This window comes from Uranotaenia lowii, chromosome 3, assembly GCF_029784155.1.
Source record: "Uranotaenia lowii strain MFRU-FL chromosome 3, ASM2978415v1, whole genome shotgun sequence".
In the NCBI taxonomy this organism is placed as follows: Eukaryota; Metazoa; Arthropoda; class Insecta; order Diptera; family Culicidae; genus Uranotaenia; species Uranotaenia lowii.
The window spans coordinates 15857288-15881459 of NC_073693.1; the positions used below are offsets into that span (position 1 = coordinate 15857288).

At 31.5% G+C, this 24172-nt stretch overlaps 1 protein-coding gene across 1 annotated transcript in view; it reads left to right on the top strand.

The window, feature by feature from the left end:
* Positions 1–24172, top strand: part of LOC129756286 (uncharacterized) — a 64684-nt gene that overhangs the window by 23887 nt on the left and 16625 nt on the right. The window contains exons 7-8 of the mRNA XM_055753109.1: positions 9116–9216; positions 9506–9597. Coding sequence (XP_055609084.1) covers positions 9116–9216; positions 9506–9597 — 193 coding nt within the window. The remainder of the gene's footprint in view (positions 1–9115; positions 9217–9505; positions 9598–24172) is intronic.

Here is a 24172-nt window from a genome sequence, read left to right on the forward strand (position 1 = left end):
TATCTTTGTCTCAACGCTAATAACATTTAAGTATGCAATGTTATTAGCGTTGAGGCGCTATTTTTTATAATTAAGAAAAAATTAATTATTTTGCCCTTTTCTTCAGACAATTGTTTGATAAATATTAGTTTTTGGATAAATATTAGTAATTTCGTAATCAGCAATCATAACGATCAATTCAGAAGAAGAATATGCCGTTTGGAAGGGGGATCAATTGTACCCAACTCTAGGGATCAATTGTACCCATAATCAATATTTTAGAAAACTTTTTCTGAAAAATGTTGAAAGTTTTCCATTGCTGCGAAAATATGGCATTATGAAGTTCATTTTACGCTCGAACGATTGATACATTGGAACAAATATTTTTTTCATAATTTCCCATGTAAGGAACATTTTATAGTGACGAAAAAAAGATCTTCAAGTTACATTTTGTGAAATTTTTCAAACAAAGTTCAATTACTCAAACAATTATTTTGTTAAAATTTTTAAACTGCAAGCATTGTTATTTTGCTCATTTTGGCACATTTTTCTAGAACATTTGATTTTTGTTAGACATTCCAGTTTCGAGATATAGCTAAGAAATCAATTATCCCAGGGATCAAGTATCCTCGTTCTCCCCTACCGATCTTTAATAGAACTTAACTAAACCGGAGCTTGATGCAAGTTAAATATTCAATTTATAAAATGTTCTGAAATTCATAAGAACTTCCCTTAAATCCCCTGCAACTCAGTATTCAGAGTAGAAGTTATGTAAACCCTAGGGATTGAAAAAAGTTCACTGCATATTGGGGCACAGATTGTCTTCTAAAATAATCGCTTTGAATACTCCAGTATCAAATCTGAGGTACATCGGGAGCTCCAGTTTTCATAATTTTCGTGAAAATTAGAAGCATTTCCGCGCAAAAGCTAAAAAATATCTAGCAAAATAGGGTGTACTGTTCACAACATTTTTGTGTGTCAGTTCGCGAAAATGAAAGAAGTAAGCATTGGAGCGATCCGAAATGCGATAGGGAAGTTAGGACCGGAAAGTCATGCAAATTTAACTGCAGTTTCCACGCGTGATGAATTTCTGATAATCAACAATCTCTTTGAACAATGCTTATGCACATGCTACGACCATAGCATTATAATTTAGTACTTGTAGTTATTTCGTCCTGAATGTGTAATCGATCCTACAATAAGAGCAAGTTCACTGGTGTTGGGACAAAGTGGTAGCAATTTTGACATTTTGAAAATTTTACCATGCAAAAATGTTTTCAAGATCTTTGAGCGTTGTATTTTTTACATCACTGTTTCAATTTCAGCCGTATGTGATAGAAATATTGCTATTTTTGCATCACAGCATGCGAACCTACAACACGTTTTGTTAAAAAACTTGAAGGCCACAGATCTTGAAAATGTTTTTGCATGGCAAAATTTTCAAAATGTGCCAAAAGTGACAAAATTTCTACCACTTTTTCTTAACACCAGTGAACTTGCTCTAAGCCATTTCCCCACTCGTAAAACGAACAGCTGATTTCTCATGTTTACATATTCTCGGCATATCGTGGTAGGGTAAACATTACTAAAATATTACGCATGTTCTATGACCAGATAGTAATGAAATGAAATTTATTATGAGAGCGGATCGTGGTCGGTACCACAAATGAAAAAAATCAAATTGCAATAAATTTTGTGTGTATTGGGCAACACCTCTACGGACTCATCCCTCCCATCTTCCCCAAGAATGCATGTACTTACAGGCTTTCACAATGTTACGATGTGCCTCTTCCTACACTCGTGCGGCGAATTGACGCGACCTGAAGCGGCCGGAATTCAGTGCTGTATCACCGAGATTTTTCACCACTGGTGTGGCGATCGGATGCGCTCGGAATTGGCCCCGGAACCACTGAGATTTTTGCCACTGATGCGACGCTCGGATGCCTCGAAATTAGCGGCCTTTTCACCGGAATATTTGCCACTGGTGTCGCGATCGGATTCGGTGACTGTTCCACTGGATGTTCGCCACTGGTACGGCGATCGGACGCACTCGGATTTGGCGGCTGTTCCACCGGAATATTCGCCGCGGGTGCGGCGATCGGATTCGCCGGCGAGTTCGGCACCGGTTCACCGGGATTCTTGCCCCTCGTTCGGCGACCGGAAGATTCGGATTCGGCGGCTGTCTCACATGGATGTACGCCACCGGCGATCGGATTCCACCGGGATTTCGCCACGGATGCGGCGATCGGATTCCAACGGATACTTCGCCACTGGTGCGGCGATCTGACACCCTACGATTTGGCGGAGGTTCCACCGGCTGTTCGCTGCTGATGCAGCGATGGGATTCGATCCGCATCGGTGGCAGTACCACCGGATGTTTTTTCGCCACTGGTGCGGCGATGGAGAGCGGACGGATTCGGCACCGGTTTGCCGAGTTTTCTTCGCCATTGATGCGGCGATCAGATGCAGACGATTCGGTGGCGGTTCCACCGGATGTTCTTTCGCCACTGATGCGGCAATGGAAAGCGGCCTGGGGAATCCTGCGAGGAACTCGCTCAGAAAAATGAAATAATGGGAAAAGGTTCGCCTGCGCAAAACCCGTATTAGAACTACGACCACTTTTCTATTCTCGCGGCAGATACTTGCCTTTGCGACCCTTTTATGGTGCTTATTTTAGTTTTGTTCCTCCTGGCCCGAGAATCGTTCGTTGGGAAGAATGACCGTTGTGTTAAATTCCCAGAAAAAAAAAAAAAAATGGCCCGAGAATCGAGTCTCCCAAAATGGCGATAAAAAAAAGCAGATTTAATAATAAAAAAGTGTCTTTTTTACCTTTTATTCGGCTTGCTGTTCTGTGCACAGTATGCAGGTGGCGTGGCCGGGTTTTTACTGTAGCTGAATTCAAAGGAATCATCGACTACTTTGAAATTATAGTTTCATTCAGCTGAGAGGTTCTTCAAACCTTTGATTATAAGTGGCAAAACCGGGTTTTCTTCGGGGCACGCACTACTGTCACAACTTGTGTGACGAACGACTGATATTTTTGGCGGGAAGTTTTGGCGATTTTGCACGCTCAGTACGGTTTACTTATTTTCTGCACGCTCAGTATTCTCCTTTATTTTTTGCGTTTATTCTTTATACACGCGTACGCTGCTTAACATGGGGTTGGGTTTTGGATGAGTTATGTTGCCAATCGCTTTAAACGTATCAATTTTGAGAATAATGAAATAAAAATAATTTTAAATGCAACAAATTGATAATGCAATTGTAGTGGTTTTGCAAGAGCACATTAGTGAGGTCTTTATTTAATTGGTTGTAAATTCATAACAAGTTAAAACATGAAGGTATGCTACACTGAACCTCGAAAATACCCAAACTTGAGAACTTTCCCCGCAACCCGAATGAAACTCCCTCCCTACAGGTTTGGCTATTGGAGGCATAACCCAAAGTTAAGCTCTTAAAGGAGAACTCATCCCCCAAACTCTGATACCGCAATAAAATGGAAATCAAAATAACAAAAAATATTGCAGGTACGGGAATCAAACTCATACCTGCAATGGCTTTGCGATTACCATCTCAGGATGATAACCGCTCGACCACCGGAGAGTTGTTGAGAGAGGCAGCTACATCATCGTATATGAGAGACTTTCTGCGAATGAAGCGAGAATAAAAGTTTTCCCCCCAAAAAAAAAAAAACAGTTCTTCGCTTTGAACTTACCCCCCAAACCTAAATCTGCTACGATGAAGGTGACAGAATCAGATGCGCTCACAACAAAAAAACAGTTCTCCGCTTGAAGGACAAGCTTGGCGTATTGGCAAACTGTGATTTTTTCACAAACTTGAGTTGTTAATATTGAACTCAGGTTTGGGGGGTGGCAGTTCTCAAGTTTGGGTATTTTCAATTTTCAGTGTACCATTAAGACCAATAGAGTGTCAAAGAAGCCAAAGATGCGTGTTGAATTATAAGAGTGTAAGCTGTCAAACGAAAACGCATGGGAAAAGTAAACAATCGAATCCAAAACAACATCAAAACAAGAAGACAAATTCGTCAGCCGATCTCGTGATTGTTTTTAATAGAAAACACTTATCAACCTGTTGGATCTTGATTCCTCCCACCCCAGTTGCTACCCGTATTTTTGATATTTTGGTGCACGCAATTAAAAATCTACACACAAAGCTATTCAAATTGTTTGTATTACAAGAAATTTAAAAGAAACTTATAAAGGAACAAAATCTTATTTATTTACAAAAATCCCCAACTTTTGACTTACTGCTATTCTGCTGCGGTGGACACTTCGGTGCTGGATCTCCTCCGTGGTGGTACGACGTGGAGTCGGTCGGCCGGGTTTCGACCTGGATGGCGGACGGCCTGGTGCGTCACGCTGAACCTTGCCTGCCTCTGGCTTTGAGGTAAACTTTGGTTTAGCCTCGGATTCTAACCGGGAGGGTTAGATATGGAGAACTGCAGTTCTCAGATATTTCCTGAACCATGTGTTGTAGTACGGTCAGGAAATGTCCTTAGCCGTATGTTGTTCGGTCTTCTTGGGACGCGGGCACTTGTTTTGGCTACTGTGCCTTGCACTACACGCACTTGTTGCATTGACCAAGGTCCAAAATAAGAACCGACACTTGGTTGGCAGAACTCTCACAGGAATTTCAGGGATATGAACTTCCGTTTATCTGAGTAGGTATCTCATCGTCATCTCTTGTTTCTGCTAGGTCGTCGTTGCTCTTTCACGCAAACATGGCTGACCAACCGTACTTTATTGAGTCAGATAATTGTCCTTGACTAAATACTCTATGTTTCGTTGCGACCGCAGTAGCCGTAAAAGCAAGTTAACCACTGGAGGTGGAGTGTTAATTGTCATAAGTCTAATGTACATGCACTGCTTATCGACGACCTGGAATTTGTGTTGATCAGCATTGGTAAAAACTCTACGTATATTTAGGTATTGCACTTGCCCCTCTGATCTGGCGAACGTGGGGTGCCCGATAAATTGGAGAACGGTTGCTATGAACCGAGTGAATTTTAGGAATTATGTTCGTCAAGTTATGTCGTAAGACGGAATACTATGTAAATAAAATAAACTTGCCCCTTGATTACACCAGAGGTGATGCCCTAGTGCACTACAGTGGAGTCATTGTCTCGCTGCATATCAAAAGTTAGCTCTCATTGCGCCCCTGAAGACGATATTCTCGTCATTGGTGACTTCAACCTGCGCGGTTTAGAGTTGTACTCCAACCATTGTAGCATTCTGTATCCAGATCCTGTGTGAACTTTTTCGGTGCCTTCAAACGTCATACCTTCCTGACTGCTGCCATACTGGATCTCTTTTTTGCCAGCGATGGGTCTCGTGTAACGATCATCGTGTACCACCTTAAGAAACCGTTGAGACTCTCGCTTGAGGAAATCTGAAATCGATCTATTGAAACTCAACTTTTTTTTTTTTTTTTTTGTTTCGATTATAGTCGTTTTACCATCTTTATGGCATTCGCGACTTTATCAACGTTACAGTTGGCGGATCGTTATTGAAAAACTTATCCGGTACAACTGTGTTCGATGTTTACTCTTGGGCTCGAACTTGCGGACATCGGCTCAGGAGACAACAGACTTGCCAACTGAGCTATATCACAAGCCCAACTTGAAACTCAACGTTGCAGCCAAAACCTTTCGCATATCTTGATCTACGTTATCGATAGCCACGTACTACCGAGAATACATTGAAGAGTTGATTTCGCTTACAAAAAAGTCAGCAAACGTTGTTACTGAAATAATTTAGTCCGACCGAGTACAACGTAAACTTAAGTTCAACCCAAAATCGTTTTGGAACCATGTCACCGGAATGAACCTGCTATACCAACTTAAATAGATCTCGAGTGCAATTCAGCAAACTCTGATTGCTGAATTTTCGACTTTTTTGCTAGGCTCCCTAATAAACTCCATTGTAGTAGAGAATGCGATCATCTTAGCAGCAGCTAACCTCATATCTTTCTTTCATTCTTTCTCTTATTGCCCGACTGTAGTGTACTATATACTTTTTTATTACGTTTTAAACCTGTTTTGCTTACTTATGTTGAGCTCATCTTTCAAACATCAAAGTGGGATAGGAGAGATGTGGACAGCTATCGTAAAATCTCGACTTCATGTTCGAAACCGACACTGTTTATGGTCTTCTTATATCCGATTTCCTTATCCTGCAAGCGTAATGGCCGATATAAATAAAGCTCTAGTAATTGCTTTTGGTATTTTCGAGCAGTTTTGTGAGTCAAATACTTCGAATGGAATGCATTTTTTTCCGGAGCTGGTTGGAAGTAAATGTTCAACTCTGCTTTTTCATAACTAGTTGAGCAAATGCTTTCAAATTTTGCCATTCTAAAGTTCGAGCTAAGTAAAAGCTATCGAAGTAATTGCTATTTTCTTATTCATACAACCTAATGTTTCAAACGAGCAGCAGGGATTCAAACTCTCCCGCTCCACAACAACTAGCGCGCTGACTTTTACCTCTTATGCGCACTTAACGGTGGACTTTCTTTTCAGCCAGTTCTCTGCCTCTTCTGGTGTGCCTCAAGGGAGTCATTTAAGGACGATTATTTTTTTAACCTGTTTGAACGATGTGCTCTCACTCCTCGACGGCTTAAAACTTTGCTACGCTGATGATCTTAAACCGTTTCTCACCATATACGGTCAGGCCGATATTGATTCCCTGCTAAATCAGGCCAATATTCTCGCTGACTGGTCTGGCATCAACTGTCTGCCTTTGAATGTGTAGTAAATGTGCAGTCATCAGTTTCTCCCGAAGCCGGCAGCGTACTTTCTTGGAGATGAATCCATCACACGGGTGGATCACATTGATAATCTAGGAGAAATTCTCGACCTAAACAGGAGTTCAAGACATATACGAACTACGCCGAAGCCTCTAGCCTCCTTTTGGATTTAGGACTTCAAGGACGTGTTTTGCCTGAAAAGCCTGTAGCCTGCATTATTAGACTGAGTCGATTTGGGTCATTTTTGAATTTCTCGAACCCTGGGGTCTTAATAGCTTCGATTTGGTTCAAAGCTCATCTATGATTTTTTGCAGAATTTTTAAGTAACGTTTACATGAGTAAATTTGAACTTTTAGGTTTGTATGGGAAAATTGAAAAATTTTTACTGAAAAATCAACATCATTTTTGTTCCTTCTGTGGAATCGAGCCTGCTAATGGTATTTGTGCCAATTTATAAATTTATTACATGAAATTTTCCGCTGAACAAATTCAATTGACACCACTGCTGAGTGCCTAGCGAAGTATTGCAAGAACACTTTTCATGCCATACTTCGTGGGGCACAAGCAGTGGTGTCAATTGAATTCGTGGTTTATCAATCCAAAAACACATACACCTGTTAAACAGGTAATAACTTTTTTGTCTCAAAAGATACGAAGTTACGATATTCAACAAAGTTATTCAGCGGAAAATTTCCTGTAATAAATTTATAAATTGGCACAAAAACCATTAGCAGGCTCGATTCCACAGAAGAAACAAAATTGATGTTGATTTTTCAGTACAAAATATTCAATTTTTCCATACAAACCTAAAAGTTCAAATTTACTCATGTAAACGTTACTTAAAAATTCTGCAAAAAATCATGGATGAGTTTTGGACCAAAACGAAGCTTTTATGACCCCAGGGTTTGGGAAATTCAAAAATAGTTCGTTCTATACTACCAGAACGGAACCAAGCAGCTCGACACAATTCAGCAGCGCTTCTTTCGATGTGCCCTGAGAAACCTAAACTGGCAAAGACCGTTTTGCTGGGTAAGCCACGAACATCGATGCCGTCTCATAGACTTTCAACACTATTCATCAGCTTCTGCACAGTGCTTCTCCGACCATGTTTACCACTTTCGGCCAGCTTTCTCGAATTTTTCAACACTGTCGGCTGGCTGTATGACTTCAGATTTGCCTTCGTCAAAGCCCAAAAAGTTTCGGTTGTACGAATCTCTGGACAGTCTGGCGGTTTACCACTTTAATGCATTCAAGAATAGTGGCACGAAGCGAGATCAGTCCAAAAGATTGTAGGATTATTTTGCTGTTTGATTAAGGGTAGCAACTTTTTTGTAAACATTCTAGCACGTAAGTTTTGTTAATCTGTAGTCATGAATAGACAAGACATGTTGTCGCATTCACATATGGCTTACCACACTAGAACCTTCTTTCCAAATTTTTCAGTGAAAATGGCTTTAATTGCTGTAGGAAACATCCTTTCCCTTTGGTGAAGCATAAAATTGTTGGCCCAGGCAGAGTTTTATAGTCGAGTTTAATGTCCGTTTCATCATCGCTGATAACACAACCGGATTTCTTGGTCAGAAGTTTCGCGAAAAACGAAAAATAAATGTCAACGCTTTGAAACTTGGATGTAAACAACAGTACGCAACCAAAATTCGGTTGAGCACTGCACTATTTTGAAATGATGGTTATTTATCGGAACAGTCTTCAAGCCCGAAGAAATGTTACACAAGCCTCTTATTTCAAAGTGAACAACAAATGTTTATCCAAAAATCAAACAAACCGCAAAATTTACAAAAGTTTTGAAGTTAAATTTTCATTCTATGCAAAGTAGAAAATAGAATATTTATTGAGCTCACTCGAAGAAAACTACAACAATGTGTTCCGAAAGTTCTTCGATGCACCGCACTCTTGAATTGAATTGATTAAGTTCATTTTTCTACCGCCACTTTCGGGCTGGAACGAGTGCTCTGCAAAGTGTAACAGTCACCTCCTAATTTAATCTTGGGAGCAGGACCAGAATGGCGTCTTTCGGAAGTTCCGTGACCCAATGTGCCATCATGCACCATCACACCTTGCCGGTCGATGGCTCGCTTCCAGTCAGGAGGATAAGGCAGCAGCAGCTGAATTCTGGAAACTACTCTAACTAACTAACTGCTTCCAACAACTTGTTGTTTGTGTGTGTGTGTCCTGGTCTGTTTTTCTTCATGAATTTTCTATCTTTTCCAATCTAAACCACGAACACCTAAACGGAACGATATCGGAACGTTGGATGGGAACGGGATAATTCAATTCTGGATCCGCGTCGTTCACCTGAACGCATACCCTGATAACAACAACGATGGAAACGAAATCTCCACTTCTGAATTCCCAGATACCGGGTAGTGATGGTTGGCGATTCTGGAGTCGGGAAAACGGCTTTGGTGTCCCAGTTTATGACGTCCGAGTACATGCACACCTACGATGCGAGCTTGGGTGAGTTCAATGTTCTTTTTATCATCATTTCTCTCACCGGAACACTTGTGTGTGGTCTCATCGATGCGATGTCCCCTCCAAGTGAAACGATACAACTCAGCTCTGATTGAATTTGTCAACACAATTCAGACATTCACGTTCGGAATTTTGTTTGCGCAAGAAGGCAATCATTAGCATGTCACACACAACCTAGCGCATGTGACACACATTTTGTTCGCGGATATATTTTATCTACCCACCCACCTCAATCCTCATTGCTTCGGAACTGTTCCTCACTTTGTATTTGCAGATGACGAGTTTGGCGAGAAAACCGTTAGCATTCTGCTGGACGGCGAGGAATCCGAGATGATATTCATCGATCACCCGAACGTGGAGATGAGCGTAAGTAACAGAATGGATATTGTTTGTCTATCTTTGTTGAATTGAATAAGACGAATGTGTTCATGACCCACATTTCTAGGACAAGAACGCCAAACGGTTTGAGGAATATATTTTATTCAGAGTGACACATCTCATCATCATCACTGACAATACTCATTTAGCTGGTTACGGAAATTTCGAATAAATTTTGTACAGTATAATTGGCGATGTTGCCAAACCGAGACAATAGTTCATTTAGAAAAAGCATCAATCCCATCATATACAGGTCCTTAAACAGAAATACTAAGAGGTTGTAAATTTTTTAAACCTGTAAATCCAAAAATAACTTATCCACTAAAATCGGTTAAACTTTCTTTCATGGTGCAGACCATTTTAAAAGAAAGCATAATTGGATGAAATTTTCAAACTTTTTACAAAATAAGCGGAAAGAATCATCAGAAAGATAACAAAAATGACAAAATTGAAATGGAAAAAATGATAAAAAAATGACAAAAATGCCAAAAATGACAAAAATGACAAAAATGACAAAAATGACAAAAATGACAAAAATGACAAAAATGACAAAAATGACAAAAATGACAAAAATGACAAAAATGACAAAAATGACAAAAATGACAAAAATGACAAAAATGACAAAAATGACAAAAATGACAAAAATGACAAAAATGACAAAAATGACAAAAATGACAAAAATGACAAAAATGACAAAAATGACAAAAATAATGACAATCAAAATGTAGGTCTTCGAACGTACTTTTTCACCCAGCTGATAACTCAGTTTATTTACATTCGGCACATTCGCCCTATTCAAAATTTACTACCGATATGCACTTTAGTAGAATAGCTGATTCCCAGCTGGGTTTGGGTCTCCCACTGGTATTTTTCTGGATATTTGTCGATTCTGTCCAATAAAATTTGGCAATAAACTTCTCTATTGGACGATATCTCAAAAATCATTGAATAGATTGTGACCAAATTATTAACACGTATTCAGTAATGTAATACTAGGTAGTTTCACTGAATATTTTATCAATAAACATCCATGCATTCAAAAGTCATTCACAAAACAAAGTACCTACTGCATTTTTTATTTAAATTAATAAGAAAAATCGGGTAGAAAACTCAACTCAAAATCGGTTAAATTGAGGGCCTCAATATATTCAAAGCTCATTGCAAAACACAGAATTTAAATATTTGACCGTCATACTTTATTCGTAGATTAATTTCAGTGAGAAGTAGAGCAGCAATGACTAGTAGAAAATCTTGTGGAATATTAATGCGTAAGCTACCGTTTGATCAAAAAGCCTTATTTTAATCAGCCTGACATCGGACAAGTTATCTAGCTGGTTTTAAGTCTTCTGATTTGTTTATAATCTAAAAAAAACTGTAAAAAAAAACCTCACTGTATTTAGGTTATTGAAATGTGAAGTTTAAAATCAAGCTAAAATCTTTGAAAACCATAAAGAAGGTGTAGATATGAGATGAAGGATATGCAGAAAATAAATGAAATTTAATTTTAAAAAAATAATTGTATTCGGCAACACTGAAGATAAATAAATTTGGATTTCTCTGGCAATATTTATTGATTTTGCAACACTTCGCCAACCAATAAACAAACAAAATCAGTCTCTTATCGATTCTTGTTTTATGAGTGATAGGCGTGTCTGAGTGAATCTCTGAGTTCATAAAAATCTTGACATCACTAGAATGGAGTAGTTGGTGAGATGAGCACAGATTTGCAAGGCGAAGAGGCTGGATAAGCGCAGATTGTTAAGGCTACTGCTTTGATTGTTTGTTCCTTCGGTAAATAAGACGAAGATGCTGGAAAAGTGCAGATTGTTAAGGCTGCTGATATGATTGTTTGTGTTGATTTGCACTTCCAATGGAAAAAGATGGATTGGCTTAGGAAGCGCAGATCTTTAAGACTGTTGCTGCTGATAGTTTATTTTGATTAAACTTTCCGGTAGAAAAAAAAATCGGATTTGGCTTAGGAAGCGTAGATTTTTAAGGCTTCTGCTGCTGATTGTTTGTTTTGATTTAGTCTCCCGATGGAAAAAAGCGGAGCGGCTTTGGAGCGCAGATTTTTTTTAGACTGCTGCGGTTGATTATTAATTTTGATTTTTCCTTCCGATAGAAAAAGACGGATTTGGCTTAGGAAGCGCAGATTTATAAGGCTGCTGCTGCCGATTGTTTGTTTTTTTTTGCCTTCTGGTTGGGAAGGCTGTTTCTCAGAATATTTTTGGATTATTCCGGCTCTGGTAAAAAAAGACAAGAAAAACATAGTTTGGGAAAGCTTTTGCTTAAAAATGTTTTCGGATTGTTCCGGCTCTGGTAAACAAAGATAGATCGACAGGAAAGGATAGATTGAGAAGGCTGTTGATTAAAAATGTTTTCGGATTGGATGAAGAATATGAAGAAAAATAAATTTAAAGATTTTTTTTTATTTTTTTTTTAGTTAACGAACACACACATACAGGATCTCAGTGAAACTTCATGTTTCTTTGAAGAGATCTAATTTACTTAACTCTAAGGCGTACATCTTTCAGGATATTATGGCTAGCATCTTACAAATGCTAAAACCACCAGACCACAGAAAGAGTACTATATGTGCCGTGATCGGGATTCGATCTCATGGACTCTGGCTTAGAGGATTGGAACGCTAGCCTCTAGGCCAAGACCGGCGGCACAAAAGCCTTTGCTGAGAATGTTAAGTACAATTGAGATGAAAATATTTGAAAAATAAAATTTTGTGGACAGATTAATCACCGTAATTTCCGTACTAAAAAGAACATCACTTTTCATCGATAAAGCTGATACATTAAGTAACATAGAATTTTATATTAGAAAAAAAACCAAAAAACAGTAAATAAAAGATTCTATTGAGATTAGTACTGAGGAGGAGACAAAAATGACAAAAATGACAAAAATGACAAAAATGACAAAAATGACAAAAATGACAAAAATGACAAAAATGACAAAAATGACAAAAATGACAAAAATGACAAAAATGACAAAAATGACAAAAATGACAAAAATGACAAAAATGACAAAAATGACAAAAATGACAAAAATGACAAAAATGACAAAAATGACAAAAATGACAAAAATGACAAAAATGACAAAAATGACAAAAATGACAAAAATGACAAAAATGACAAAAATGACAAAAATGACAAAAATGACAAAAATGACAAAAATGACAAAAATGACAAAAAATGACAAAAATGACAAAAATGACAAAAATGACAAAAATGACAAAAATGACAAAAATGACAAAAATGACAAAAATGACAAAAATGACAAAAATGACAAAAATGACAAAAATGACAAAAATGACAAAAATGACAAAAATGACAAAAATGACAAAAATGACAAAAATGACAAAAATGACAAAAATGACAAAAATGACAAAAATGACAAAAATGACAAAAATGACAAAAATGACAAAAATGACAAAAATGACAAAAATGACAAAAATGACCAAAATGACAAAAATGACAAAAATGACAAAAATGACAAAAATGACAAAAATGACAAAAATGACAAAAATGACAAAAATGACAAAAATGACAAAAATGACAAAAATGACAAAAATGACAAAAATGACAAAAATGACAAAAATGACAAAAATGACAAAAATGACAAAAATGACAAAAATGACAAAAATGACAAAAATGACAAAAATGACAAAAATGACAAAAATGACAAAAATGACAAAAATGACAAAAATGACAAAAATGACAAAAATGACAAAAATGACAAAAATGACAAAAATGACAAAAATGACAAAAATGACAAAAATGACAAAAATGACAAAAATGACAAAAATGACAAAAATGACAAAAATGACAAAAATGACAAAAATGACAAAAATGACAAAAATGACAAAAATGACAAAAATGACAAAAATGACAAAAATGACAAAAATTACAAAAATGACAAAAATTACAAAAATTACAAAAATTACAAAAATTACAAAATTACAAAAATTACAAAAATGACAAAAATTACAAAAATTACAAAAATTACAAAAATGACAAAAATGACAAAAATGACAAAAATTACAAAAATTACAAAAAAGTACAAAAATGACAAAAATTACAAAAATGACAAAAATGACAAAAATGACAAAAATGACAAAAATGACAAAAATGACAAAAATGACAAAAATGACAAAAATGACAAAAATGACAAAAATGACAAAAATGACAAAAATGACAAAAATGACAAAAATGACAAAAATGACAAAAATGACAAAAATGACAAAAATGACAAAAATGACAAAAATGACAAAAATGACAAAAATGACAAAAATGACAAAAATGACAAAAATGACAAAAATGACAAAAATGACAAAAATGACAAAAATGACAAAAATGACAAAAATGACAAAAATGACAAAAATGACAAAAATGACAAAAATGACAAAAATGACAAAAATGACAAAAATGACAAAAATGACAAAAATGACAAAAATGACAAAAATGACAAAAATGACAAAAATGACAAAAATGACAAAAATGACAAAAATGACAAAAATGACAAAAATGACAAAAATGACAAAAATGACAAAAATGACAAAAATGACAAAAATGACAAAAATGACAAAAATGACAAAAATGACAAAAATGACAAAAATGACAAAAATGACAAAAATGACAAAAATGACAAAAATGACAAAATGACAAAAATTACAAAAATGACAAAAATTACAAAAATGACAAAAATGACAAAAATTACAAAAATTACAAAAATTACAAAAATTACAAAAATAACAAAAATTACAAAAATTACAAAAATTACAAAAATGACAAAAATGACAAAAATGACAAAAATTACAAAAAAGTACAAAAAAGTACAAAAATGACAAAAATGACAAAAATGACAAAAATGACAAAAATGACAAAAATGACAAAAATGACAAAAATGACAAAAATGACAAAAATGACAAAAATGACAAAAATGACAAAAATGACAAAAATGACAAAAATGACAAAAATGACAAAAATGACAAAAATGATAAAAATGACAAAAATGACCAAAATGACAAAAATGACAAAAATGACAAAAATGACAAAAATGACAAAAATGACAAAAATGACAAAAATGACAAAAATGACAAAAATGACAAAAATGACAAAAATGACAAAAATGACAAAAATGACAAAAATGACAAAAATGACAAAAATGACAAAAATGACAAAAATGACAAAAATGACAAAAATGACAAAAATGACAAAAATGACAAAAATGACAAAAATGACAAAAATGACAAAAATGACAAAAATGACAAAAATGACAAAAATGACAAAAATGACAAAAATGACAAAAATGACAAAAATGACAAAAATGACAAAAATGACAAAAATGACAAAAATGACAAAAATGACAAAAATGACAAAAATGACAAAAATGACAAAAATGACAAAAATGACAAAAATGACAAAAATGACAAAAATGACAAAAATGACAAAAATGACAAAAATGACAAAAATGACAAAAATGACAAAAATGACAAAAATGACAAAAATGACAAAAATGACAAAAATGACAAAAATGACAAAAATGACAAAAATGACAAAAATGATAAAAATGACAAAAATGACAAAAATTACGAAATTTACGAAAAAAAAACCAAAACAACGAAAATACAGAATAACAAATATTACAAAAATGACAAAAATAACAAAATAAACAAAAATTTCAAAAATTACAAAAATTACAAAAATTACAAAAATTACAAAAATTACAAAAATTACAAAAATTACAAAAATTACAAAAATTACAAAAATTACAAAAATTACAAAAATTACAAAAATTACAAAAATTACAAAAATTACAAAAATTACAAAAATTACAAAAATTACAAAAATTACAAAAATTACAAAAATAACAAAAATTACAAAAATTACAAAAATTACAAAAATTACAAAAATTACAAAAATTACAAAAATTACAAAAATTACAAAAATTACAAAAATTACAAAAATTACAAAAATTACAAAAATTACAAAAATTACAAAAATTACAAAAATTACAAAAATTACAAAAATTACAAAAATTACAAAAATTACAAAAATTACAAAAATTACAAAAATTACAAAAATTACAAAAATTACAAAAATTACAAAAATTACAAAAATTACAAAAATTACAAAAATTACAAAAATTACAAAAATTACAAAAATTACAAATTTAACAAAAATTTCAAAAATTATAAAAATTACAAAATTGACAAAAATTACAAAAATCACAAAAATTACAAAAATTAAAAAATTACAAAAATTACAAAAATTACAAAAATTACAAAAATCACAAAAACTACAAAATTCACAAAAATTACAAAAATTACAAAAATTACAAAAATTACAAAAATTACAAAAACTACAAAAATTACAAAAATAACAAAAATTACAAAAATTACAAAAATTACAAAAAAAATTACAAAAATTACAAAAATTACAAAAATGACAAAAATTACAAAAATTACAAAAATTACAAAAATAACAAAAATAACAAAAATTACAAAAATTACAAAAATTACAAATATAACAAAAATTAAAAAAATTTCAAAAATAAAAAACATTACAAAAATAACGAAAATAACAAAAATTACAAAACTGACAAAAATTACAAAAATTACAAAAATTACAAAAATTACAAAAATTACAAAAATTACAAAAATTACAAAAATTACAAAAATTACAAAAATTACAAAAATTACAAAAATTACAAAAATCACAAAAATTACAAAAATCACAAAAATTACAAAAATTACAAAAATTACAAAAATTACAAAAATTACAAAAATTACAAAAATAACAAAAATTACAAAAATTACAAAAATTACAAAAATTACAAAAATTACAAAAATTACCAAAATTACAAAAATTACAAAAATCACAAAAATCACAAAAATTACAAAAATTACAAAAATTACAAAAATTACAAAAATTACAAAAATAACAAAAATTACAAAAGTTACAGAATTTACAAACATTACAAAAATTACAAAAATTACAAAAAAAAAACAAAAATGACAAAAATTACAAAAATTACAAAAATTACACAAATGACAAAAATGACAAAAATTACAAAAATTACAAAAAATACAAAAATTACAAAAATTACAAAAATTACAAAAATTACAAAAATTACAAAAATTACAAAAATTACAAAAATTACAAAAATTACAAAAATTACAAAAATGACAAAAATTACAAAAATTACAAAAATTACAAAAATTACAAAAATTACAAAAATTAAAAAATTACAAAAATTACAAAAATTACAAAAATTACAAAAATTACAAAAATTACAAAAATTACAAAAATTACAAATATAACAAAAATTAAAAAAATTTCAAAAATAAAAAAAATTACAAAAATAACGAAAATATCAAAAATTACAAAACTGACAAAAATTACAAAAATTACAAAAATTACAAAAATTACAAAAATTACAAAAATTACAAAAATTACAAAAATTACAAAAATTACCAAAATTACAAAAATTACAAAAATTACAAAAATTACAAAAATCACAAAAATCACAAAAATTACAAAAATTACAAAAATTACAAAAATTACAAAAATAACAAAAATTACAAAAGTTACAGAAATTACAAACATTACAAAAATTACAAAAATTACAAAAAAAAAAAACAAAAATGACAAAAATTACAAAAATTACAAAAATTACACAAATTACAAAAATTACAAAAATTACAAAAAATACAAAAATTACAAAAATTACAAAAATTACAAAAATTACAAAAATTACAAAAATAACAAAAATTACAAAAATTACAAAAATTACAAAAATAACAAAAATTACAAAAATTACAAAAATTACAAAAATTACAAAAATTACAAAAATTACAAAAATTACAAAAATTAAAAAATTACAAAAATTAAAAAATTACAAAAATTACAAAAATTACCAAAATTACCAAAATTACAAAAATTACAAAAATTACAAAAATTACAAAAATTACAAAAATAACAAAAATTACAAAAATTACAAAAATTACAAAAATTACAAAAATTACAAAAATTACAAAAATTACAAAAATTACAAAAATTACAAAAATGACAAAAATTACAAAAATTACAAAAATTACAAAAATTAGAAAAATGACAAAAATTACAAAAATTACAAAAATTACAAAAATTACAAAAATTACAAAAATTACAAAAATTACAAAAATTACAAAAATTACAAAAATTACGAAAATTACAAAAATTACAAAAATTACAAAAATTACAAAAATTACAAAAATTACAAAAATTACAAAAATTACAAAAATTACAAAAATTACAAAAATTACAAAAATTAAAAAATTACAAAAATTACAAAAATTACAAAAATTACAAAATTTACAAAAATTACAAAAATTACAAAAATTACAAAAATTTCAAAAATTATAAAAATTACAAAATTGACAAAAATTACAAAAATTACAAAAATTAAAAAGTTACAAAAATTACAAAAATTACAAAAATTACAAAAATTACAAAAATTACAAAAATTACAAAAATTACAAAAATTACAAAAATTACAAAAATTACAAAAATTACAAAAATTACAAAAATTACAAAAATTACAAAAATTACAAAAATTACAAAAATTACAAAAATTACAAAAATTACAAAAATTACAAAAATGACAAAAATTACAAAAATTACAAAAATTACAAAAATTACAAAAATTACAAAAATTACAAAAATTACAAAAATTACAAAAATTACAAAAATGACAAAAATTACAAAAATTACAAAAATTACAAAAATTACAAAAATTACAAAAATTACAAAAATTACAAAAATTACAAAAATTACAAAAATTACAAAAATTACAAAAATTACAAAAATTACAAAAATTACAAAAATTACAAAAATTACAAAAATTACAAAAATTACAAAAATTACAAAAATAACAAAAATTACAAAAATTACAAATATAACAAAAATTTAGAAAAATTCAAAAATAAAAAAAATTACAAAAATAACGAAAATAACAAAAATTACAAAACTGACAAAAATTACAAAAATTACAAAAATTACAAAAATTACAAAAATTACAAAAATTACAAAAATTACAAAAATTACAAAAACGACAAAAATTACCAAAATTACAAAAATTACAAAAATTACAAAAATTACAAAAATCACAAAAATCACAAAAATTACAAAAATTACAAAAATTACAAAAATTACAAAAATTACAAAAATTACAAAAATTACAAAAATAACAAAAGTTACAGAAATTACAAACATTACAAAAATTACAAAAAAAAAAACAAAAATGACAAAAATTACAAAAATTACAAAAATTACACAAATTACAAAAATTACAAAAATTACAAAAATTACAAAAATTACAAAAAATACAAAAATTTCAAAAATTACAAAAATTACAAAAATTACAAAAATTACAAAAATTACAAAAATGACAAAAATTACAAAAATTACAAAAATTACAAAAATTACAAAAATTACAAAAATTACAAAAATTACAAAAATTACAAAAATTACAAAAATTACAAAAATGACAAAAATTACAAAAATTACAAAAATTACAAAAATTACAAAAGTTACAAAAATTACAAAAATTACAAAAATTACAAAAATGACAAAAATTACAAAAATTACAAAAATTACAAAAATTACAAAAATTACAAAAATTACAAAAATTACAAAAATTACAAAAATTACAAAAATGACAAAAATTACAAAAATTACAAAAATTACAAAAATTACAAAAATTACAAAAATTGCAAAAATAACAAAAATTACAAAAATTACAAAAATTACAAAAATTACAAAAATTGCCAAAATTACAAAAATTACAAAAATTACAAAAATTACAAAAATTACAAAAATTACAAAAATTACAAAAATTACAAAAATTACAAAAATTACAAAAATTACAAAAATTACTTAAATAGTTGAAGTTTCAAAGGACAACTTTTGATTTTTTCAAACTGTTTTTTTTTTTGTGGTTGATCTTCACGGTGTTAAGAAATTTAAACAAAATCTTTATGGCTTTAACTAACAAATAGACCCCAAATGTACCCAGATCTCACAACTTTCAAAAAATTAGAGTTGAAATTGATCTGATCATCGCGTGACTCGTAAAATGTAAAAAGATCATAGTTATAAATCAAATCAATTGTAGTTAAACTTTTAGCTGCATCAAAACCTCTGAGAGTATACTAACGATATATTGTTGAGTATTTCAAAGCCCTTTCACGGAAAGTTTGTGAGTTGCAGAATAAAATTCAACGGAAAAATTCGAATTTTGCAACAAGCTGCGAGTATGGTAGATATTTTGACTTTGTCATAGTTCTTAATTCTAAAGAACTGAAAAGGGTGAATTCTTGGAAAAAAGACTATTCAATTTCTACCAAGAACCCGGGTTTAATTTCGCCTCAAACTTATTCCCTTCAACAATGTATCCTGGAGAAGTAGCTTGGTAGCTTCTCAAAGTTTCGAAGCATAACACTTCACCCCAAAGGATTAGGGAAGCTGTACGTTATTTACGACTGTTGTTCTCCTGCTCGTTGCCAGTCGCAAAGTTTTGGTGATGTTTTTCGGGGTATAACAAAACCATACAAGAAATCCTTCCACCCGTTTTTGTTTTCTCACTTTTGGGGGGGAAACTCACGTAATCGGGCAACCCACCCAGGATCCAATTCAAGGAGCGAAGCGTGACTCAGCTAACGCCCCAAATCTTTCTTACCGAAACAATCTTCAACGATTTCGAACCGCAAAACCCCAAATTGGCATATTATTTCTTGGGTAGTGCACCACACCGGAATACCACTCAACATTACTTTCTTCATTCTTTCACTTACAAGACCACACATACACACACCCACACTTACAACGGGACCACAATTCGGTGGCAGGATAAATAAGATTTTGTTTATTTACATTTCCAATTACCGCCATCCACCCTCCAAAGTCACCCGTTGAGGGTGTATTATTGGGCGCTCCTCGAAATGTGTGTGATCCTTCCACAAATAACTCGGGGTAATTTGGTTTAATAAACGGAATCGATGATAAATTTTCCAATTTCAATTATTTAAAAGGCAGTCGAAAAACCGAAAACGATTTTTCTGGATTTTAAATTGCATTTCTGATAGACTTGAGATGTCCGTTCGTTTTAGGAAGAATAACCCTATTGGGTTTAATTCCTATGAAAAAAACGAGTCAGAATTTCTAGAAAAGTTTTTAGTCTTTAACAGAAGTATACATTCAGGCGTTTTCTTTGAGTTTCAATGTATATAGGTACGTGGAAAATTTCACTCGATGTCTAGCTTTAGAGAGATTATTTCCACAAAATTAAGATTCTTGCTCCACAGTACCCCTTCGATAACATTCCTGAGTAGATCTGTCAAAAGAATCAGTTACAATCCTGAGTGTTCAAATTGGTTGGCTGGCTGGCATCAACTGGCTGAATTGCTAATAGAGAGAATAATTTTCTGGCGAGGAGGAATTACGGCTCGATTGTTGGAACTGGCAGTTTTCCGTGAAATAATCGAGCCATTATTATGCTGAGAAAACTCATGCTGATACTTTTTATGAGTTCACAGAATACCGTTTGCTATTTTTGGTTACATCGAATTTAATTGGAAGATTGTTCAAAGTTAATATTTATATAAGATTGTATTTTTAAATCATTAATCACTTTGAATCAAAAAAAAAATCTTACCTCATCATTTTTGTTTGATTTCTCCCCTTAGAATCAGTTTCACTTATGTAAGTAAGTTGAGGACTTTCGATACTCTAAACCCAAACCGCTGTTCCAAATGTTGATAAATCATATTCATGACAATCGTGAATCGTTTTCTTCAACCTTCGCAAAACGATTTCCATCACAGCATGAAAGCTTCCAACAGCAACATCGAAAAATAAGGAAGGTAACCAAAAGGTGCGGTGCTTCCTTTCCAATGTGAGGATTTTCGCCAGAAGATTGATATCGGAAGCAATGGGGTGTTATTTTTTTTCCTGTTTCAGGCGGGTGATTGAATTGTTTTCTTTTTCTATATTCTTATTGTATTTTGCTTCGTTTTGGGAGCTTCGGAAAATCGTCATGTGCGAATCGTAGCCACTAAAATGGGGTGCTCACAAACTTCGGAGGGCATTAGCGTTCACATTTTTCACAGATCTTATTTAAAAAATGAACTGAACAGAGGACTGATGCAAAAAGACACTAAACGGCAAAGTGAGAACGTAAGATTATCTTTTTGTCCTGAAAAAGGTCCTTATCAAGATGAGAAGTCTTCCGGACAACCACCGTCTTCAATGTCATTCCTAAGGTACATTACTTTCTAACTGTTTGACAGTTATCATGCCAGTTTAATCTAAAAGAAATCCAATGTTTACTTATTATAAGCTGTTTGTCTTAAACTGGATGAGGAATCAAGTTTTGGCTCACGATGTTTAAATTTATACATTTGATGTTGAAGTAGATTTTCAGAAGTTTGATTGAATGTCAGATATCGGACGTTTGATTTCAATACTTCTCTAACAATTTTTTTTTCCGATATTAGAGATTATGTTCAGTTATTTAAAAGCAGTTAATAAAAGTTAAACAATTTTATTTTTTCGAATTTCAATGTGGTGAAACGAAATTTTTTTCATAAGCCGAGTTAATTCATTTAAATTTTGTAAATTTCCTCGAGACCTTGCTTTTCATGATAATATGCCGAGGGCATTCATAAAGAAAAAGAAGCCGAAAGAATTGAAAAGCATATTAAATGGAAATTGAAACAGCATACCCATAAAAACGTTATAACAATAGAACACTTTACCAAACTGGCTGGAAAACCATTTGAAATCGAAATTTTAGAAGTTCATTTTCAAATTTTCTTCTTTTATTCGATTTCCCAGCGTTCCCAAACTTTATGTACCTTTGTATTTTTGACTTTGATTCATGAAAATTTTATGACTTCGTTGTTGTAAATATTTTTTTAGAAGTTAATTGTGAAAATGTCGATCATTTCATATTACATCTAAAGCTTGGTTTACACTACCCGTGAAAAAGAACGTGAAAAATTCTTATTTCGTCAATAATTTAAAAAACGAGTCTTAACTAGTGTTTGTTTGATGTTATCATCGACTTTTTTCGGCGAAAATAAAAACGAAATTACTTGCCAGTTGGTCCAAACGTTTCGAGCTACTTTTGGCGTTTCGCTCCTCCTCAGTGGACCGTAAAATTAATTTTATTAATAGTATAATTTTCCATTTTCCAAGAACTAATTATCTTACTTTATCTAGCGATCGTCGTACTGTTATTCGCTGTCTGTTGTTTGTTTTTGATGTTATGTTTACATTGATCTGTCAGTGTCTTGATCTTTGGTAAAATGGAGTTGTATGCTGATTTGAAGTTAATTGAATCTTTCTGTTCGTTAACAACGTCGTTGTCGCCCCTAATTTTAATGTGAAACATTTCTGCACAGATTCTGGTGTTGTACTTCGAGACTTTTTCTAAAATTTTGGTATTTTTAAAATCAAAAACATGACCGTACTCGATACTATGTTGTGCAAGTCCGGTTCCTCCTATTTTTTTTTGTTTTTAACATCGTTTTTATGTTGTTCCAATCTTTTTTGTAAGAATTGACTTGTTTCTCCAATGTAGGATTTTTCACATCCTCCACATTTTATGTTATAAACCACATTTGCTGTTTTATCTTTTGGTATTTCGTCTTTAGTTTTTGTGAAAATAGTGTTCTTAACTTTGTTTAAAGATTGGAAGGCTACATTAATATCGTATTGTTTAAAATATCTGGCTAGTTTCTCACCTAGACCTGCACAATATGGAACTGTAATAAAATTTTTGGGTTGCTCATTTTTTGTTTCACTCAGACTGTTGTACATTTTGTGGGTTCGTTCTTTTATAATTTTTGTAACAAGTTGTTGAGGATAGTTATTTATCTTTAAAATATTCTGTACTGTTCTTAGTGTTCCTTCTCTATAGTTCACATTAGACAATTTTAAAGCTCTATCAACTAATGCTTACCTCTCAGGTAGCTGAACACACAGATATCAAGAAGGAGAGTTTCATTGAGATGCTGAAAATAGTTTTAGAATCAAACTTTCTTCAACTCAATGGAAAAATTTTTGCACATAAATTCGGTGTGCCGATGGGTAGCCCATTGAGTCCGGTGATAGCATCGATTGCACTGGAGAGGATCGAAAATGCTGCGCTAGACACCTTACTCGAACAAGGTATCGCCCCGGTACCCTACAAGAGATACGTGGATGATTGTCTCGTGTGCGCAAAGGTGAACGAGCAGCAGCCCATAATGGAAGTGTTCAATAGTATGCATCAACGATTAAAGTTTACGATTGAACACGAAACGGATGGCAGAATCAAATTTCTGCAGTGTTCGGCATCGCTAACTGAAAAATTAGCGCCGCTAGTTAAATCGCTAACTCATTGAAAGATAGCGATCGCTAATTAACCCTTCGTTTCATAAAGTAACAAATTTGCAACAATTAATGTATGGAAAAAGTGAAAAATCGTATTTAATTTTAATTTTTTTTTTCAACTGTTTAAAATGATT